The sequence below is a fragment of the Eurytemora carolleeae genome, unplaced genomic scaffold (assembly GCF_000591075.1).
Source record: "Eurytemora carolleeae unplaced genomic scaffold, Eaff_2.0 scaffold1415, whole genome shotgun sequence".
In the NCBI taxonomy this organism is placed as follows: domain Eukaryota; kingdom Metazoa; phylum Arthropoda; class Copepoda; order Calanoida; family Temoridae; genus Eurytemora; species Eurytemora carolleeae.
This window is the reverse complement of record NW_019397314.1, coordinates 3795-20057: the sequence shown is the minus strand read 5'-3', so window position 1 is coordinate 20057 and position 16263 is coordinate 3795. Positions and strand designations below refer to the sequence as shown.

Below are 16263 nucleotides of genomic sequence, written 5' to 3'. Positions count from 1 at the left end.
TAGGTAGCCGGGGGGTGATATAGGCTAAAAATTAAAAAAAAATATTTTTCTAAATGATTTATCTAAAAATATTTTTTTTTCAAAATTTTAAAAAAAAATTTTTCAAAATTTTCAAAAAAATTTTTTCCACAGACAACGCCAGGACCATCAGCTAGTAATATATATAGTAGTAATCTCTGTTTGCATGTCAGATCATAACTCCGAAACCTCTGGACCGATTTGCCTTAAATTTTGATTTAACTAAGTAGAACCACGGGATTCACAAATTTCTAATTGAATGGGTTGATTAAGGTTCCCAAACTAGTCGATATAAAATTACGTGTGACAATAGATTTATTAAAAATAATATATTCTATTTAAACTAAACTGCAAGTTTACAAACATATTGTGTGTCATAGGTTCGATTCATACTATTCACTTTAAACAAAGAATTGCTTAACCCAATTGCTTCCAAAGCTTTCAGCACTGATGCAATCTGAAATTTATACATATTAAATCTAGAGGAAGGGTGGCAACCGCATCAATTTCACATCGATTTATGTAATTTGAAATTTTTTAATCTACACAAATTTATCTTTTAATCAAGTATAGGAATGTTGTAGTATAGCTCTGTAAAACATTACAGGTATTCTAAAGGTATGGCTTGGATGTACAGGGTGTCCCAATAAACATAGGAATTGAGAGACAGCTTGAATATCCGATAATTGATAAATGATATAAAATGCATTAAAAAGAGATCGGACGGCTAATGAGCTTTCCAAAATAAGGTGTACTTCCTTTGTATCTTTAAAATTGACGGAGATATTCAATTTTTGAACAATTTTGTTGATTTTCAATAAACTAGAATCTGGGAAAATTTACTAATATCTTCGTTTATTATTAAGGTAATAATATTGAAGACCACATTTTGGAAATCCCGAGACTAGTAGTTTTCGGTGTTAAATGTTTTAACTGTGCAGATACTACACAATTATGTTAACGAAAATCCCGTATGGACCAAGATGATATAATTCCCATTAATTCCCTTGTTTATTGGGACACATTGTACTATAAAACTCTTAAATAAATTTCTTGCTTAAAACTCCAATTTTCTGATCATAATAAATTGGAAACCTGATTTAGTAGACCTTTAATTGAAATTTAAATTAGGAATCTGCTAGAATAAATATTCAACGTTTATTCTGTATGGTTGCCATAATATGGGAAAGCGTCTAAGAGTTTAAGGCGGAAATTCAGTTTAATTAACATATTAGCATTTTTTCTTTATTGAGGAAAAGTTAATTTATTCCTAACCTGAAATTCTTCCACTGCGATTTCTAATTTAAGCTGACCATATTGTCCAGACTTAACTCTTGCAGATTGCTTCAAAGTATTTCTGTAGAAAAATTATTGAAGTTTACCAATAGTGAATATTTCTATCAAAATTAATTTTTAACAAAACACTGATATTTCTGTTTGATAAATTTGGAATATAGAATCGTTTACAAAAAATTCTTTTTAAATACAGGGTTACTTACAAAAATTGAGAATTCAGAGACTACTGTACTGAATTTACACTGTCTTTTACCTATTGTTGTTTTCATTTACACGCAACAGTTAACTTTTGTTTTGTTCATTGCCTGATCATTATATTTGCCATGAAAAGGATTATAATTCAGACAATATCGTCATATTGGATAACAATGTATTATACAATCTTTATATTAAAGGGCAAGGGGGGAGGGGGGCAGGGGCGTAAATAAGGATTCTGTAGGGGGGGGGAAATTTTTTTAATTTAAATTTTTTTACCCCCCCCCCCCAGAATTTATTTACCCCCCCCCTAGAAAAATATCATGCTGTATATCAAATTTTTGGTTTTAATTGGATTTGATTTGCATTTTCCACTTATTTCTGGCATTTACAAACTCCATCAAGTAAAGGCTTCATTTCATATCTTTCAGCTTTCACCTTGTTTTATATCCTTCATTATAGTCATTTATTTTACATTAACTACAAAGATCTGTAAAAAATGAATTTATTTTAAGTAACATAAAAAATAGTTTTACTCTAATTATATAATTCAGACAATATCGTCATATTGACAGCTGGAGCTAGTTTACGGTTTCATACTTTTTGGATAACCATGTATAATACAATTCCTATATTCAAGGGCAAGGGGGGGAATTCAGACATTTTTTGCTTCCATTTTACAATATAAAACAAATTAAATACCTTATTTGCATCAACACATGGTTATAACAGGTCTAGCAGATAAATCATAATTTAATACATGCAAAAGTATTTAGAAAAGAAAATACTACATTTTATCCCAGAATTTTGGAGACATCAAAAGAATTTATAAAATGTCGCATTTACACTTTTTCTATGGGTTTTATACAATTATACCTAAATCTCAGTAATTGTAAAAATAAATAAATAATTTAAATCTAAACATCTGCAGCATTCCATTATCAGTAGGTATAGAAACAACAATATATAAATTACAACATTGTATAAATTCTTTCAATGTCTCCAAAGTTTTGGATTAAACTGTATCAAATAAATATAAACTAGTCTATTCTTAGAAATAAACCAATCAATCTTCTTCTTTATAAATTTGGCTTGTCTGTCTGTCTGTTTGTCTGTTTGTTTGTGTCCAATAAATGTCAAAACGGCTAAACCGATCGGGCCCAAATTTTAAACACACCCCGAACTAACCAGAGTGAACAGTATTCGGTTTCATCTATTTGTTTTTTCATACTTTTTCATTCAAAATGCAAATGGCGACAAAAAAGTATTTTTAAAAAAAGGCAAAACAATTATGTTTAACGGGACAAATATGTGATTGAAAGTCACAGCTTTCTGGAATATTGGCAGAACCATAAAATCCACGTGCCCAAGGAACGTTTATGAATAATTAAATTTTCAATAATTTGCTTCGAAAAAAATTCGAATTTAAAGAATTTTGAAAAATCTACAAAAAATTTTTATAAAATCCGTCAAATTTTTTGTTTTTTGTTTTGTTTTACAATGTATACAAAGACAAAATGTTCACAATTGAAATAGATGATGGGCGCGAAGCGCCCTAAAAGCAAAGCTATATGTACTTTGCTTGACTGGGTGTTTGGGTGTCTGTTTGTTTGTTTGTATCCAATAAACGTCAAAACCGAGGGCCCAAATTTTTTGTGGGACCTTGCGTGATCCCAGGGAAGGTTTATGGATGGTCGCATTTTCAAAAATCTGCCTCTCACAAAATTCAATTTTTGAATTTTTTTTATAAATTCATCAAAATTTTGTATGTTTTTGTTTTGAATTGTACACAAAGAAAACATGCTTACAATTGAAATAGAATATGGCGGGGGGTGTGAAAGGCTAAAAAGATTCAAAATTATTTTTTTCAAAACATTTTTAGTTTTCCAAAAAAAATTTTAATTCTTTTTTCCACTGGCAATACTTAGCCCTTTAGCTAGTATTTTTATAAATTCCGCGTAATTTTTTTGTTTTTGCTTGAAGTTGTTCCAAACAAAACATGCTCACAATTGAATTAGAATATGGGCGCGAAGCGCCCTTAAAGCCTAGTTACTAAAATTTAACTAAACTCTCCCTGAAAACAAACTTATTCCACAATTCAAAGTTATAAAAGGTATGTTTAATAAGTTTCGTTTAACATTTTTTAAACATTTACTTTATCCATTTTAAGACATCTAGAAGTAACAACACATTTTAAGCAAATTTATGAACATACCTCAAGTTTTCAAAGAGAAAATAATAAATAAAAATTAATTTTTTTTAAATTATCTATTTCTTAACTTTAACCAACCTATTTCTAAAATCTAACCCAACTTTTCCTGAGAATTAACCTAACTTCCCATAAAACTCATCGAGGGGAGGAAGGCCAACCACATCAATCTCTAGTCCGAACCACTTTCTCCTCATTTTCTCGTCTGAACCACCTCGAAATCCTCGTCCTTTCAATATTATTTTTTTTAAGTGTCCGATCCTTGAAAATAAATACATTTTTTAAAAATATGGCGACGATAGGGCATAAAACATGACTAGAATAAAGTTTTCCAAGGATTTTGAGATGTTGGAATCTTAAAATGATGTCAAACATTATTTAGGATAAAAATTGAATCTCTTTTGCCTCCAAAATGGATAACTTTCACAAATAAAAATTTATACCAAAGAATTCGCGTGAACATGGTCTTTAATCTTTCCATTTCAACCCATACAAAATAATCATTGATTTCGGATTTATTTAAAATAAGGTAGATTTGTTGGCCCCACTAGGAGATCATTTCTGCCTGCCGCATGCTTAAAATTATAGAAAAAATAATGTTCAATTTATATTATTCAAATCATTTGCTACAATTAATTGGTCACAACCCTATGAATTCAAACAGTATTTAATCATATAAAAATTTTAAGTCATATTTCAAACCCAAATTCAGCTGGAATATTACAAAAAGTTGTTTAGATCTAGTTTGAGAATGTTTTGTGGCATTTTCCGCGAAAGAAAGGGCTCTTGATACAGACGCTTTTTTGTAGAACATCGTTTATGGAGCATTTTCATTTTTACACAAATCTAAAATTTAATTGGGAAAATTTTATATTCCATCTATGCCCTAACGTCGCCATATTTTTAAAATGTATTTATTTTCAAGGATCGGACACTTAAAAAAATAATATTGAAAGGACGAGGATTTGAGGTGGTTCGGACGAGAAAATGAGAAGAATGTGGTTCGGACTAGAGATTGATGTGGTTGGCCTTCCTCCCCTCACTCATCTATTTCCTAACATTAACTAATTAAAATAAACTAATCGTAAAAACATAAGAAAGTTATTGTCAAATTATTCCTTGTCAGTCTGACTGTAGATATCAATACAGTTTTGTAACTGAAATTTAAAATTATATATGAATCAAAACTATCATAATCGTATTTTATTTTTAATTATAAAAACAAAATTGTAAATATTAAATATACAGATAATGAAATGGATTGTCACAATGTTTTATAAAAACATAGGTCTTTGTAAACCTTTTTTTACACCAAATACATTTTTATATTATTTTTCATTTAAATTGTTAACATGAATTCAAACTAGTTAATTGAAGATCTCTACCTCTCTCTACTCTTTTCAGAATTTAATTCTTAATTTTAAACTTACCCCACAGTGAGAAGGGAACGGCATGGTTAAAATACTTAAAGAGTTCGGATTCTCTTTGTCTCCTTCAACAACTGCCTAATAATTAAAAACAAATCAGAGATCAAATTTTAAGAAACGTCAATAATCGGTTCCAATGAAGCACTGGCTCAAATCTTGAAATTTTTATTAAAATTGCCAACTAAACCAACTATGAACTGACAATACGTCATGCAGGATGTGTATAAATAGTTAAATGTCATTATAAAGCAAAAAGAAATTGAGTTTTGCCACAAACTCAAATTTTAAAATTCCTAATCCATATAACTGAAATAACCCTGTGATATTTCAAACTAAGATTCTACCAGAATTCAAAGTTTGAAATATCTAAACTCTGCAGGGTTCGGATGCAAAGATAAAGAGAATAGAAAATCTGAGTTTTTATTGCAAAAACTCAGTTTCTTTGCGATTTTAAATTTGTTAACAGGTTTTATTTAAAAATACTAACATAATATCTCAATGTCAACCACTTAACGCATCTTTTTGCACATTTGCATAGCTTATCATTATAACTTAAATTGGATATTTTAACCATCTTGATGTTTCTCAATCTCTGCATCTTCGTAAACACGTATTTTGAATTCGATTGTCTGGCACTGATGTTGTGTACAACAAAATACTAAAATCTAACCATTAAATCCTTTCTCAATACAAACATCAGATCAGATTCTGTTTCAACCAGCACTGGAATCCAGTTTGTCAGCATAAGGTTGTTCTGAGATCAGATTTTATTAATAGCTAGACCTAATTCAACTTATTAGATATAGTTCAGCTATGTAGACGTAGTTTAACTACGTATTTGAACTATCTAGACGTAGTTCAATTATGTAGACCACAACTATACTAACGCCGGTTCAATTTGAAGAAATGGGCTTTGTTTACATTTTGATTTTACAATTTTTTGGTTTGGAAAAATAGTTGTTATACCTACGATAAGTCGGTCCGATGCATGAAGATGTCATAGTATCAGTCCCACTTTCTATCTTACTATCTTTCTATTGCCCCTCCAGCCCTAAGTAGCTAAGTCTATGTAGTTGAATTAAGTCCCACTATTCATAAAAGTCTGGTCCCTGTTGAAGTTTTGTAAAAGCTCCATTCTCCAGGATAGTTTTGAGCTCAGGCTTGGTGAGCTCCTCACAGGGATTTTTCTCCAAACCAGGGAGTTCTGGAAACTATAGAAACATAGAAAAGGAACTGATTACTTACCTCAAACTCATTCCTATATCTTTAAAACCTGATAGTGTATACCTTTGATATTTTTAACTAGATTTTTCGATCTTGCAGAAATCTATAGTCTGAGTTATCTAAGGTTTCTATTAGTTTGGAAAGATATGATTTTGAACATAATCATCATTTTACTTAGTTCCCCCCCCCCTAACCCTATATAGTAAATATTTGGTATGCCCTAAAAAATAAATAAGCAATAAAAATACCTTAAAGGTGTTAAGGTTTATTTGAACACCAACAACTGTTTTCTTTATCATTACTTCTCCGAACTGTAAAAAAATCAAGAGAAAAATTATACAATTAAATAATGTCGTAAACTGCAGTAGTACAACCTCATTTTTAGATCAAACATAAGAGGGTTACCTTCAAAGGATGATGACCTAAAAATCTTTAAATATCAAAATCTGAAGGTTTTTAAGTCTTAAGTCTTTAAAAGTGTGCTAATTGATTGGCAAAGAAAAGGGAAAAATTAAAGTTACATGTCACCATTAAAGTAAGAAAAAAAGCTGATCAAATTTTGTTCAGTGATCTCTGAAGTCTCATCCTTTGTGGGTAAACCTGCATCTGGATTATTAGAAACTAGATTTATCAAAACAATTAAAAGATAAAAACAAAGGTCAGAGCTTGTTTTGAAACCAGTTCTAAATCTAGTACGTTTCAGAGGAAAGTATAGAAACCATACCTTGCTTGTCTAATGTCATACCTTTGCCAAGGGTCCACTAAAAGCTTCATCTGGAAGTTCATAATCGGGGATTGCTAAAAAAACGAAGGTTTTTGAACACTAACGGAAGAGTCTATTAATGAAGGGCGAAACTAGTCAATTTTTAAATCATTAACGAAAAGGAGTTTTTGAAAAAATTCATGGTTGAAAACGAAAACGAAATGAATGGATTTAAAAAAACGCCAACTTTTGTTCTTTTTTTCTGCTTGGAGTTTTGGCAAACCGTTAATGCCGTTAATACTAAAAACTTGCACCGTTGATTAAAAAACCTTATTAATATTAAGATTGCTTAACTAACAGTAATGAAACTGTTTGAACGTGCTCAGCTGGCCCTAGACTTGTTAAGGAATCTTGAAAATCATTTATTTACAAAGTTTGTTCCATAAGTGTAACTTTAGATATTCTTTTTTTCAAATTGTTCAAATTTATACATTTTAAAGATCTTCAAGAAGTTTTCAGCATTAATTTAACCAACAACTGTAGCAAAGTAAGGACCTGATATTGGAATCTATTTTTAAATAATTAGTTTCTGGATTATTTGAAGGCCTTTATTAGAATCTGAGATGTTTTTTTACTTTCAAAATTGTATGCTGCTGGAAAAGTATTATGTACTGTATGTGCACAATTTTTATCACTGACCAAAGATATAAACCAATCGATGTTTTTCTATAAAAGATTTGTTGTCCCAAAAAAAAGATCTAATTGTCAAATCTCGAATTTTTTCCCATTGAGAAAGTTTGGTGTAGGTTTTATTTCATTCAACAAATATATAGACCAGGAACGCCCAACTCAGATATACGCAAATTGTGTACTGTACACTGTGGGAGGAATGTAAACAAATCCAGTGCCCCCACAGCAGTTGAAGAGAAAGGATTAAACACTGATAAACAGAGTAATGTTACAGTCAAAAACAAAAGAAACTAGTTAATATATTAAGTTAGTGCGGATACAAATTATTTATTTAAATATGATTTTTGGGTTTCAGATCAATATGGAAAATTTATTCATGCTCAGTGAGATTTGTTCAACTATANTACAGTTCCTCTTTGCATTGATTCCCATGGAGTGAGGAATTGTTTTTGCTTTGATTAAAACATCCCAATTTATATAACGTTTTACAATTTGAATATAATCTTGGATATTATCATTTCCCTCTCCTGTCTTTAAAGCATATACTCTCAAGTAACAAATAGTCTTTCGTTTTATAATCAGTATTCGTGTCTACGATAGCAATATACTTTATTTCCCCCCCCCCCTCATAAATGATGTTTTCCCCCTGAATTCTTTGTTTTGATCGCCTCCCACTGCAGTACACAAATTTGACGCATTAGATATGGCGGTTCCTGGTCTATATATTTCTTGATTTCATTGATCTACCAGGGGTTGTAATCTGGCAGCACAATCATCCATCCACACTTCATTCATACTAAGAAGAAGGCTGACTAGAATCAAGCTTCTTAAGAGCTTCTTAGGGCTGAGAATAGTTGAGTGCATAAATTCTTCTGATACACTGAATTGAGGCATGGTTGCCTTACAGACAGGAAACATCACCCTCATTGCTCCCAATCATGTAAGCCCAGATTGAATACCTCCAGGTATCTGTAACTGGAAACCATCGACTCTCCCTGCTTTTCCACCTATCCTCTCTCTTCATCATCTTTTATTTGGATTAAAAGCTTTTTTCTTGTTGAGTATAAAGTTAGTACGCACCCTTTCGCTGCAAAAGTTATGGAAAGTCGCCCCTCTGTCCCCTTCTTCCGTCAGGAGGTTATAATTGCTTAAACAGATGTTGGCATCAGATCTTTTTTTTTAAACCAAAGGTTTGTGAGGAGTGCGAGAATCCCAGTCTTGATATATCCAATCCAGTTATTTGCTGTGGGTAAGTGTGCTTAATTTCAGTGATCTGATTTCATAAACCACTTTAAAAAACCTTTCGCTATTTTATCATTAGTCACAGATACAATTAGACATAATTTATTAAAAGCAACATTACAGAAAATACAAGTTTTCTACATTTCGGTTAAATATCTCAGATTCTTGTGGATCCAGGTAAGGTCAAATATCATGTTTAAGAACGGAGCAAAAATAATGTACTCTAAAATTCCAAATGACGAAATAGCTTACTTGGCCGAAAAATGTTGATGATGGTAAAATAAGCGACAAAAAATTGATTGTATTTAACAAAAAAATTGTTTATTTGGCATCAAAAATTCTAGGACTTATTTGTGTTAAATGTAAACTTTTTTTCGCTTATTTGACAGCCATCCATTTTTTATGCCATGTCAGCAATTTTTTTGCCTATTAAACCTCAAAAATTCTGCTTACCTGAAAGAATGAATTCAACTTGCTGATCTAATAAATACTTTCTTTGAAGATCAAACATTACCCTAGAATTAAAAATGAAATTTTGATTTGCTTCTCTATAATTTGTTTAATCTATTATTTCATTTTTAAACCATCGGTGGGCCGTTAAACCTTTCTCAAGACATTATCATTTTTAATTCTTAGTTGAATATTCCTTTTTAAGTAGCCTTGTTGATTACCCAGTGTCCGAATTTAATGAATTTAAAATACCCGTTTTAATTGAGCGCCGGCTTAAATCTCGAAACATTGAATACAATTTTAAGTGGAACAACCATATTTGAGTCGCGGCTTAAATCAAAGCCGTGGCTCAAATTCTTAAAATTCGGCCTCAGTAAGGGCAAAGAAAATATTATCAGAATTTTTCAGAATCGTTAAACAAGGATCTTATAGTTAATCTTTGGTTTGAAGGGGAAATGTGAGTTGCCATAGAACTGTGGAATAAAAAGACACTTTATGTGTTTTGCTGTTGTGTTGCCTTTATCTATGTAGAAAATCAAGATACTGAAATGGGTCAGGGTGTGTCTAAACTCCAAAATTGCTTAGTTTTGTGTTTATTGTATATTAATAACTTGAGTCCAACAGTCATCTTCCGGCCAATTTTACAGTTTCATGGACCTCTCTGTAATAACAGAATATTAACTCTATTCTGGCTGGGGGGGGGGGGAGCCTGACGTTTTAAAAAATTATTGGTCTGAGGCTGTTCAAATATTATAACTTATCTTACTAACATATGCACCTCCTCATGCATATTGCCTGAATGCCTTATTTAACCTTTACCAGATTAAATCTATATTCAGATCTACTTCCGGTCATTGGATTTAGACTTTTTATGGCTTTTTAGAAAGCCTTTAACAAGAGGAAACAAATTGAACAATGTTTGCGATGAAATTTTGCATAGATTTTTGGACAGAATTTGCACAGTTTTCCTTAAATACAAATTTAGTTTTACAAAATTTTCTAAATATTTTTGAAAATTTGAATTCGCCATGGTAAGCGCTTTTCAAAAATGTATAATTTATCATATTTCGCGCATTTTTTGTTTTTGCCACATTTTTTGCTTAATAAATTGATATTGCAGACTATTATGGGTAAACCAGACGTCAGCCTGAAGAGGCTTAAGCAATGTTTATACCTGCTTAGACCTTGGCCTCTGAGCTCCTTCCTAAGCCTATAAGCAAACCGTGCAGCTGTTTTCCCTCCATTTTGAAAATAGAAGGATTCAAATCCTATAATCTTATTGCCATGCAGGAATACGACATTTTTTCTGTTAGAACCATCTTTTCAAACAAAAATGAATTGATACCAATCTTAACTAATATTAACTAAGTTTTCTTCTGTTTTTTTATGTACGGAATAATGTACAGGGTTACCACAAAGGATGATACTTCAGAGAAGACTGTACAGAATTTATGTACACAGTTTTGGGTCGCAGGAGATGGAAACATGTTTCATTTAACTGTCATTAAATGATGATTTTCAGAGGATAAAAACCCAAATTAACTGGTTATAATAGATATATTTGATACATTTGTGAATGTCATTATAGTCTGAGATCCTTTGATGGTAACCCTGTTTATCACGCGTTTGCTCCTTTGGCCATAGCCAACAAGGGTCTTAAACTTATTAGACGTGTATAGAGCCTTGGTTTATAAAATATCAAAACATTTATGTTTTCCTTCGCTTGCTTCCTAAAAATGAGAGTATTTAATAGTCAAAATACTTAATATTATTATCAATATCTACATGTTGTTATAATGTAATTATTATCTTTAAATAAGAGAATGAACAATTTATATTTTAGAAAAACCTAAATATTCAACTGTAACATTTATATAAGCGTATATCTTAAAATCTTTATTGTTATGTAATACTAATTATTATTATTTTTTTATATATCATATAAAGATTTACACGCAAAGGTAATATCTACTTATACTGAATTTTATCATTATTATAATTATCAACTTCTTTGGAACTTCTTGTTTTATTTTTTTGTGGGGGGGGGCTTAAAAAAAGTTCTGCGCATATGTACTTTTTATTCCCCTTTAAGGCAATAAAAATACTTACCGTTGAATACTGTTTATTACTGGAAAGACTGCTGGAGAAAAGGCTTTTAGCTTATTGTGAGATAAATCCATTGTCTCCAGATTCGATAGATGATATATTATTCCTTACAAAAAAAAGATTTTTTAGAAAAAATCTTTGAGTATCATATAACATTTTTTGAAAGCTATTAGGAAATCATGTATTACTTTAAAAAATGTAAAAATTCTATGTTTACTAAATTCAGTTATTTACTAACACAAATTTTATACAAGGCTCGAAAAAATAGTTCTTTCTCTGCAATTTGGCTAGCTGCAGGATCATCCAAAAAATTCATTAATTTTTATTTCCAAAATTATGAAATATGATTGAAGGATGAACAAAGAATGGACGATCAAGAAGAAAGAATGAAAAACAAGAAATATAGGAGTCTCAAAATGTTTTCATCTGATATTATATAAAAATTTAAAAATATTGAAAAATTTGATTAAAATAAAGTATTAAAGTTAAAAACTAGAATTAGAAAATTAGAAAAATTCATTCAAGTTATATACTTTTGTTGAGACAATAAAAAACATAAAATTCTGATTTTGCTTTAAAAGTGGCAAATTTAGGTCAACATTCAAAAATGTCATCTGATTTAAATGTTTTCGGTATTTTTAAATTCCCATTGTAACTTTAAGATGGCTGCATTAAAAGCCTTACAAGAAAGTCAAATATTTCTGTATTCAAAATAAATGTAAATAAATGAAAATAAATATTAATAAATGTAAATAAATGTAAATAAATGTAAATAAATGTAAATAAATGTAAATAAATGCAAATAAATGTAAATAAATGTAAATAAATGTAAATAAATGTAAATCTACATATGAATTTGGCTTGTCTGTTTGTTTGTTTGTTTGTATCCAATAAACGTCAAAACGGCTGAACCGATCGGGCCCAAATTTTTTGTGGGACATCATGTGACCACAGGGAAGGTTTATATATGATAAAAATTTTTGAAAATGTGATTTTGTAAAAAAATTAAATTCTTGAAAATTCGCGATTTTTTTTAAAAATCCGCAAAATTTTTTTCTTCTTGGTTTTAAAATGTAAACAAAAAAAAACATGTTCACAATTTAAATAGAAGATGGACGCGAAGCGCCTTGAATTTCTAGTAAATGTAAATAAATGCAAATAAATGTAAATAAATGTAAATAAATGTAAATAAATGTAAATAAATGCAAATTAATGCAAATAAATGTAAATTAATGTAAATTTATATAAATAAATGTAAATAAATATATTTACCTGGTTCTATTATTTTTAGATTATTGTGAGATAAATCCAAAAACTTTAAAAGAGGAAAACTAAAAAATAGAATTAGTCAGAAAATAAATATTTATATGAAAAACTAGCTAGTTAGCAAAAAAAGATGAGACTTTAATAAAGACCAAACTATTTTTTAATCTTACAATTCAAAGGGCGAACTTAGGCTTCTGCCTGCAAAAGAGTATTTTGGTGGTAAATTAAGAAACAAGATCTAAAGCATACAGTGGCAGGCCCCATAAATAAAAACACCAAATAAATTCTGTATAGTTGTCTTTAAGATTTTATCTTTTATGAAATTAACATTTGATGCAACCAGTAAGATCATGTCAACATTTTTAGTAAAAATGAAATAATGAATTGTGTAGTGTGTTACAGCATAATGTGGAAATCGTTTCACAAAATTTTTGCATTTTTCTCGAAAATATTTTTTCGCCAAAAATTTTGTATTTTTTCGCATTTCGTTTGTAAAAAAATTTGAATTTTTTCGCGAAATAGTCTCATGTTATGATTTTTTTTCAGGAAATTCCGCAACATTTATCTTCCTTTAGCAAATTTATTTTCGCGAAAAATACAATATTTTGCAAAAAGTTGCCAAAATAGGAAAGAAAATTTTTGCGAAAATGTCCATGTTTTAGCAAAAATTTTTGTTCGCTGAAAGCTCTAAGTTTGTAGCCAGCTTACTTGTAGAATGTTAGGTTTGACAGGGTTTCTAGATTATTATGAGAAAGGAATAGTTCTTCTACTGGGAAAGGGAACCCTGTTAGATCATCTAGTAAACTGAAATGAAACATATGATATATGTACCGTGGTTGAAAAAACAATTGCGGAAAGATTAATATTCTGATCTCCCTATAATGCATTTCTACTGAGATTTTTTTATACTTAGTTGTTATAACTTGAATATCATTTAAATGATTGTATTTTGGATATCGAGAACATTTGGAAATAAATTGGGAGAACATTTTTTTATTAAAAAAGTAGATTAAAAGAAAGGTATTTATCAAAAGTAGTTATAATATTAGAGCATTATTAATATTTCAGTATTTATAAAAAAAAATCAAAATACAAAAATCAAATTTATTTAATCCGATTAAAGAACTTTATTAATAGTTAAGGTCTAGGGCGTACACAGCGGGAGGAGAGACTAATCACCCCATGGGGCCTGACCCCCCCCCCACCCTGAAAGCCTTGGATTTTACTAATCCAGGAGGTGGACTAAGCCCCCTTACCTCCCCTCCCTATGTAGTATGTAAGTCTGGTTAATACGATTGTTTACCTGGAGAGATTATTAAAAGATAGATCTAAATTAGTAGTTTCATCTGGGATATCTGTCAAGGATGTTTGTTGTGTTTTCATTTTTTAGTGTAGCTATCGACTTTAAACATTTTGTTGAGGCAATCTGATGATTTTGGTGATCTTGGTGATCTACCTTGTTAAACTAAATCTGATGATCTTGGTGATCTACCTTGTTAAAATAAATCTGATGATCTTGGTGATCTACCTTGTTAAACTACAGGATCTGGTAAAAAAGTGAAACAAATTAACCACTGTGAGTATCTGATTATGCATTTTTTATTGTGTATAAGTTTAGTTTTCCATTTTATTCAGACGTGTCCTACATCTAATTGGATTGGTTAAAAGCTCGTTTTTTGGATAATCTTGTCGCTTTGTCATGTTGTAAAATGCAAGCACTTTGATAAATCCAATTTTATGTAGGACACCCTGTGGCCTGTGTATGAATTGAAGATTTTAACAAATTGTTTCATCAAACATTTCTGGAAATAGATTGACAACTTTTAGACTCAAGTTATTACCAAATGACTTGAAATAGTCCAATACAAATGGGCCACAGCAATTGTGAAGTTTAAACAGACACATTTCACTTTATAAGTGATCTAATAATTGACTAGTAAAACTGTTTGACTTATAACTAGTCCAAATACACTTTTATATTGCTATAAAGTTTTCCTTTATCAGAGTTTTCAGGTTATTACTGTAAAATAATCAAACATCTCTTTTCCTAGATCTTCAATATTGGAGATATTCATACGCTTACAGTCAACAGCTGGCTTTGAACAGCTGCATGTAAATCCCAGCTGTTTCTTCCAGCTGCTGTCACAGCTGTGAGCAATACCATCTGTTTTGCTACTCCAAACTGGATCAGCATCTCTTAAATAAAAAGATTCAAATAAATCCTCAATTGCACTGTACTTAATTTTGCAAGGATAACATTTTTTTCAGGTTGGAAAACTCTTGCATTGTGGAAAAATTTGTTAATCTACAGATTAATTTAATGTAGAAATAAATCATTGGTCCTCAAATTAAAACTGCTAATAGTAAATATCGAGATCAAACGGGATTATGGGTTTTCAACATCAACATTTTCAGAAATATATCATATGCAACAATTGCTAATCACAAAATCTAAAGTGAAAGATAAAAAGACGACATTCATTCCACAGTTTTCTGATTCTCAATGAAAAACTTCATATTTGTCGCACTAAATGTTAATATCTTATTATACAAGAAATTAATTTGCATTCATGTTCCTATCTTGCTTTTGTATTTGAGAGAGTTTTGGAATTCTGAAAGTTAAAAAGAAAATTATTTCCACTTCTAGGTTAAAAAAGGAAAAATGACATAAAATTAACAATCTAAGGTTAAATATAAAATTAAAATTAAAATTTGGTTACTTGATACACTTAGAACCAAAAACTGTGGCATGAATATCGTTTTGTTCCTCTTTCTATAAAAGAAATGTTGCAACCATTTTTTGTAATTTGCATTTGTTACTACTGTATCACTGAAAACGTCCAGGGTGGTTAAAAATTATGCTTACAGTCCATTTAAAGTTTGTATTTCACTAACCCTTTGATTTGACAGATGATATTTATGCAGATGACACCCAGTATTAATATTTTCATTGTTCTAGGTGTGTAGTTTAACTAAACTTTATACTACACTGCCTGAAAGATAAGAAAAGGCAGGCCTATTCATTTATAATTTTAGTTTATTTTGACTATAGAAATATAGTTGTTACGAAATGTAAACAATTCTTTCTTCAATTGTAAATAGTATATTTCAAATTAAACTGTTTATTTACAAATTTATTGAGTGTCATAGGTTTTTCTGAGACTGTTGTTGAATTCAAACAGAGAATCCCTCAGACCAACAGCTTCTAAAGCCTCCACCACTGACATGAGCTAAATTTTGAGGAATAAAAAATGTTTAATATACATATCGCTATTTGCAAAGCAAATTTTCGCGATTCCTCTATACTTAAATTGCACAAACTTATGAGCGAAAATTGTATTGCAAATTGAAGAAACTCAACATAAATATCTTTTAACTATTTTAAGTCTTTTTTAACCCTATTCCTGCTGGGGGGGGGGGGCAATTTGACCCCCCCC

General features: G+C 30.2%; 2 protein-coding genes across 4 annotated transcripts; both read right to left on the bottom strand.

Moving 5' to 3' along the window:
* Positions 1 to 309: 309 nt before the first annotated feature.
* LOC111713460 (uncharacterized) lies at positions 310 to 11251 on the bottom strand. 2 transcript variants are annotated; one of them, XM_023488314.1, is made up of 11 exons: positions 10629 to 11251; positions 9458 to 9519; positions 7115 to 7167; positions 6618 to 6680; positions 6255 to 6356; positions 5816 to 5899; positions 5149 to 5223; positions 4837 to 4875; positions 2212 to 2243; positions 1294 to 1375; positions 310 to 475 (listed from the first exon to the last, which is right to left on the bottom strand). In XM_023488314.1, exons 2-11 carry the CDS (start codon positions 9513 to 9515, stop codon positions 362 to 364), a joined length of 702 nt encoding a protein of 233 aa, XP_023344082.1. In that variant the 5' UTR covers positions 9516 to 9519; positions 10629 to 11251; the 3' UTR covers positions 310 to 361. The 2 variants fall into 2 exon arrangements, with proteins under 2 accessions (XP_023344082.1, XP_023344083.1); XM_023488315.1 differs by lacking the exon at positions 10629 to 11251 and having other exon boundaries at positions 9458 to 9746.
* Positions 11252 to 11532: 281 nt separating this feature from the next.
* LOC111713461 (leucine-rich repeat and immunoglobulin-like domain-containing nogo receptor-interacting protein 3) lies at positions 11533 to 15822 on the bottom strand. Of its 2 annotated transcripts, none has more exons than XM_023488316.1 (6): positions 15722 to 15822; positions 14874 to 15022; positions 14130 to 14181; positions 13535 to 13630; positions 12833 to 12891; positions 11533 to 11666 (listed from the first exon to the last, which is right to left on the bottom strand). In XM_023488316.1, exons 1-6 carry the CDS (start codon positions 15775 to 15777, stop codon positions 11560 to 11562), a joined length of 519 nt encoding a protein of 172 aa, XP_023344084.1. In that variant the 5' UTR covers positions 15778 to 15822; the 3' UTR covers positions 11533 to 11559. The 2 variants fall into 2 exon arrangements, with proteins under 2 accessions (XP_023344084.1, XP_023344085.1); XM_023488317.1 differs by having other exon boundaries at positions 11533 to 11633; positions 12872 to 12891.
* Between the last annotated feature and the right edge of the window lie 441 nt (positions 15823 to 16263).

Coding starts and splice junctions, on each gene's coding strand:
- LOC111713460 (XM_023488314.1), bottom strand. CDS start 9,515: ATGTTTGATCTTCAAAGAAAGTATTTATTAGATCAGCAAGTTGAATTC. Junction 7,168..9,457: donor AGTTGAATTCATTCTTTCAG/GTAAGCAGAATT, acceptor TCGTTTTTTTAG/CAATCCCCGATTATGAACTT. Junction 6,681..7,114: donor TTAGTGGACCCTTGGCAAAG/GTATGACATTAG, acceptor ATTTTTTTACAG/TTCGGAGAAGTAATGATAAA.
- LOC111713461 (XM_023488316.1), bottom strand. CDS start 15,777: ATGAAAATATTAATACTGGGTGTCATCTGCATAAATATCATCTGTCAA. Junction 15,023..15,721: donor ATCATCTGTCAAATCAAAGG/GTTAGTGAAATA, acceptor TTTTTATTTAAG/AGATGCTGATCCAGTTTGGA. Junction 13,631..14,129: donor TCTTTTAATAATCTCTCCAG/GTAAACAATCGT, acceptor GTTTCATTTCAG/TTTACTAGATGATCTAACAG.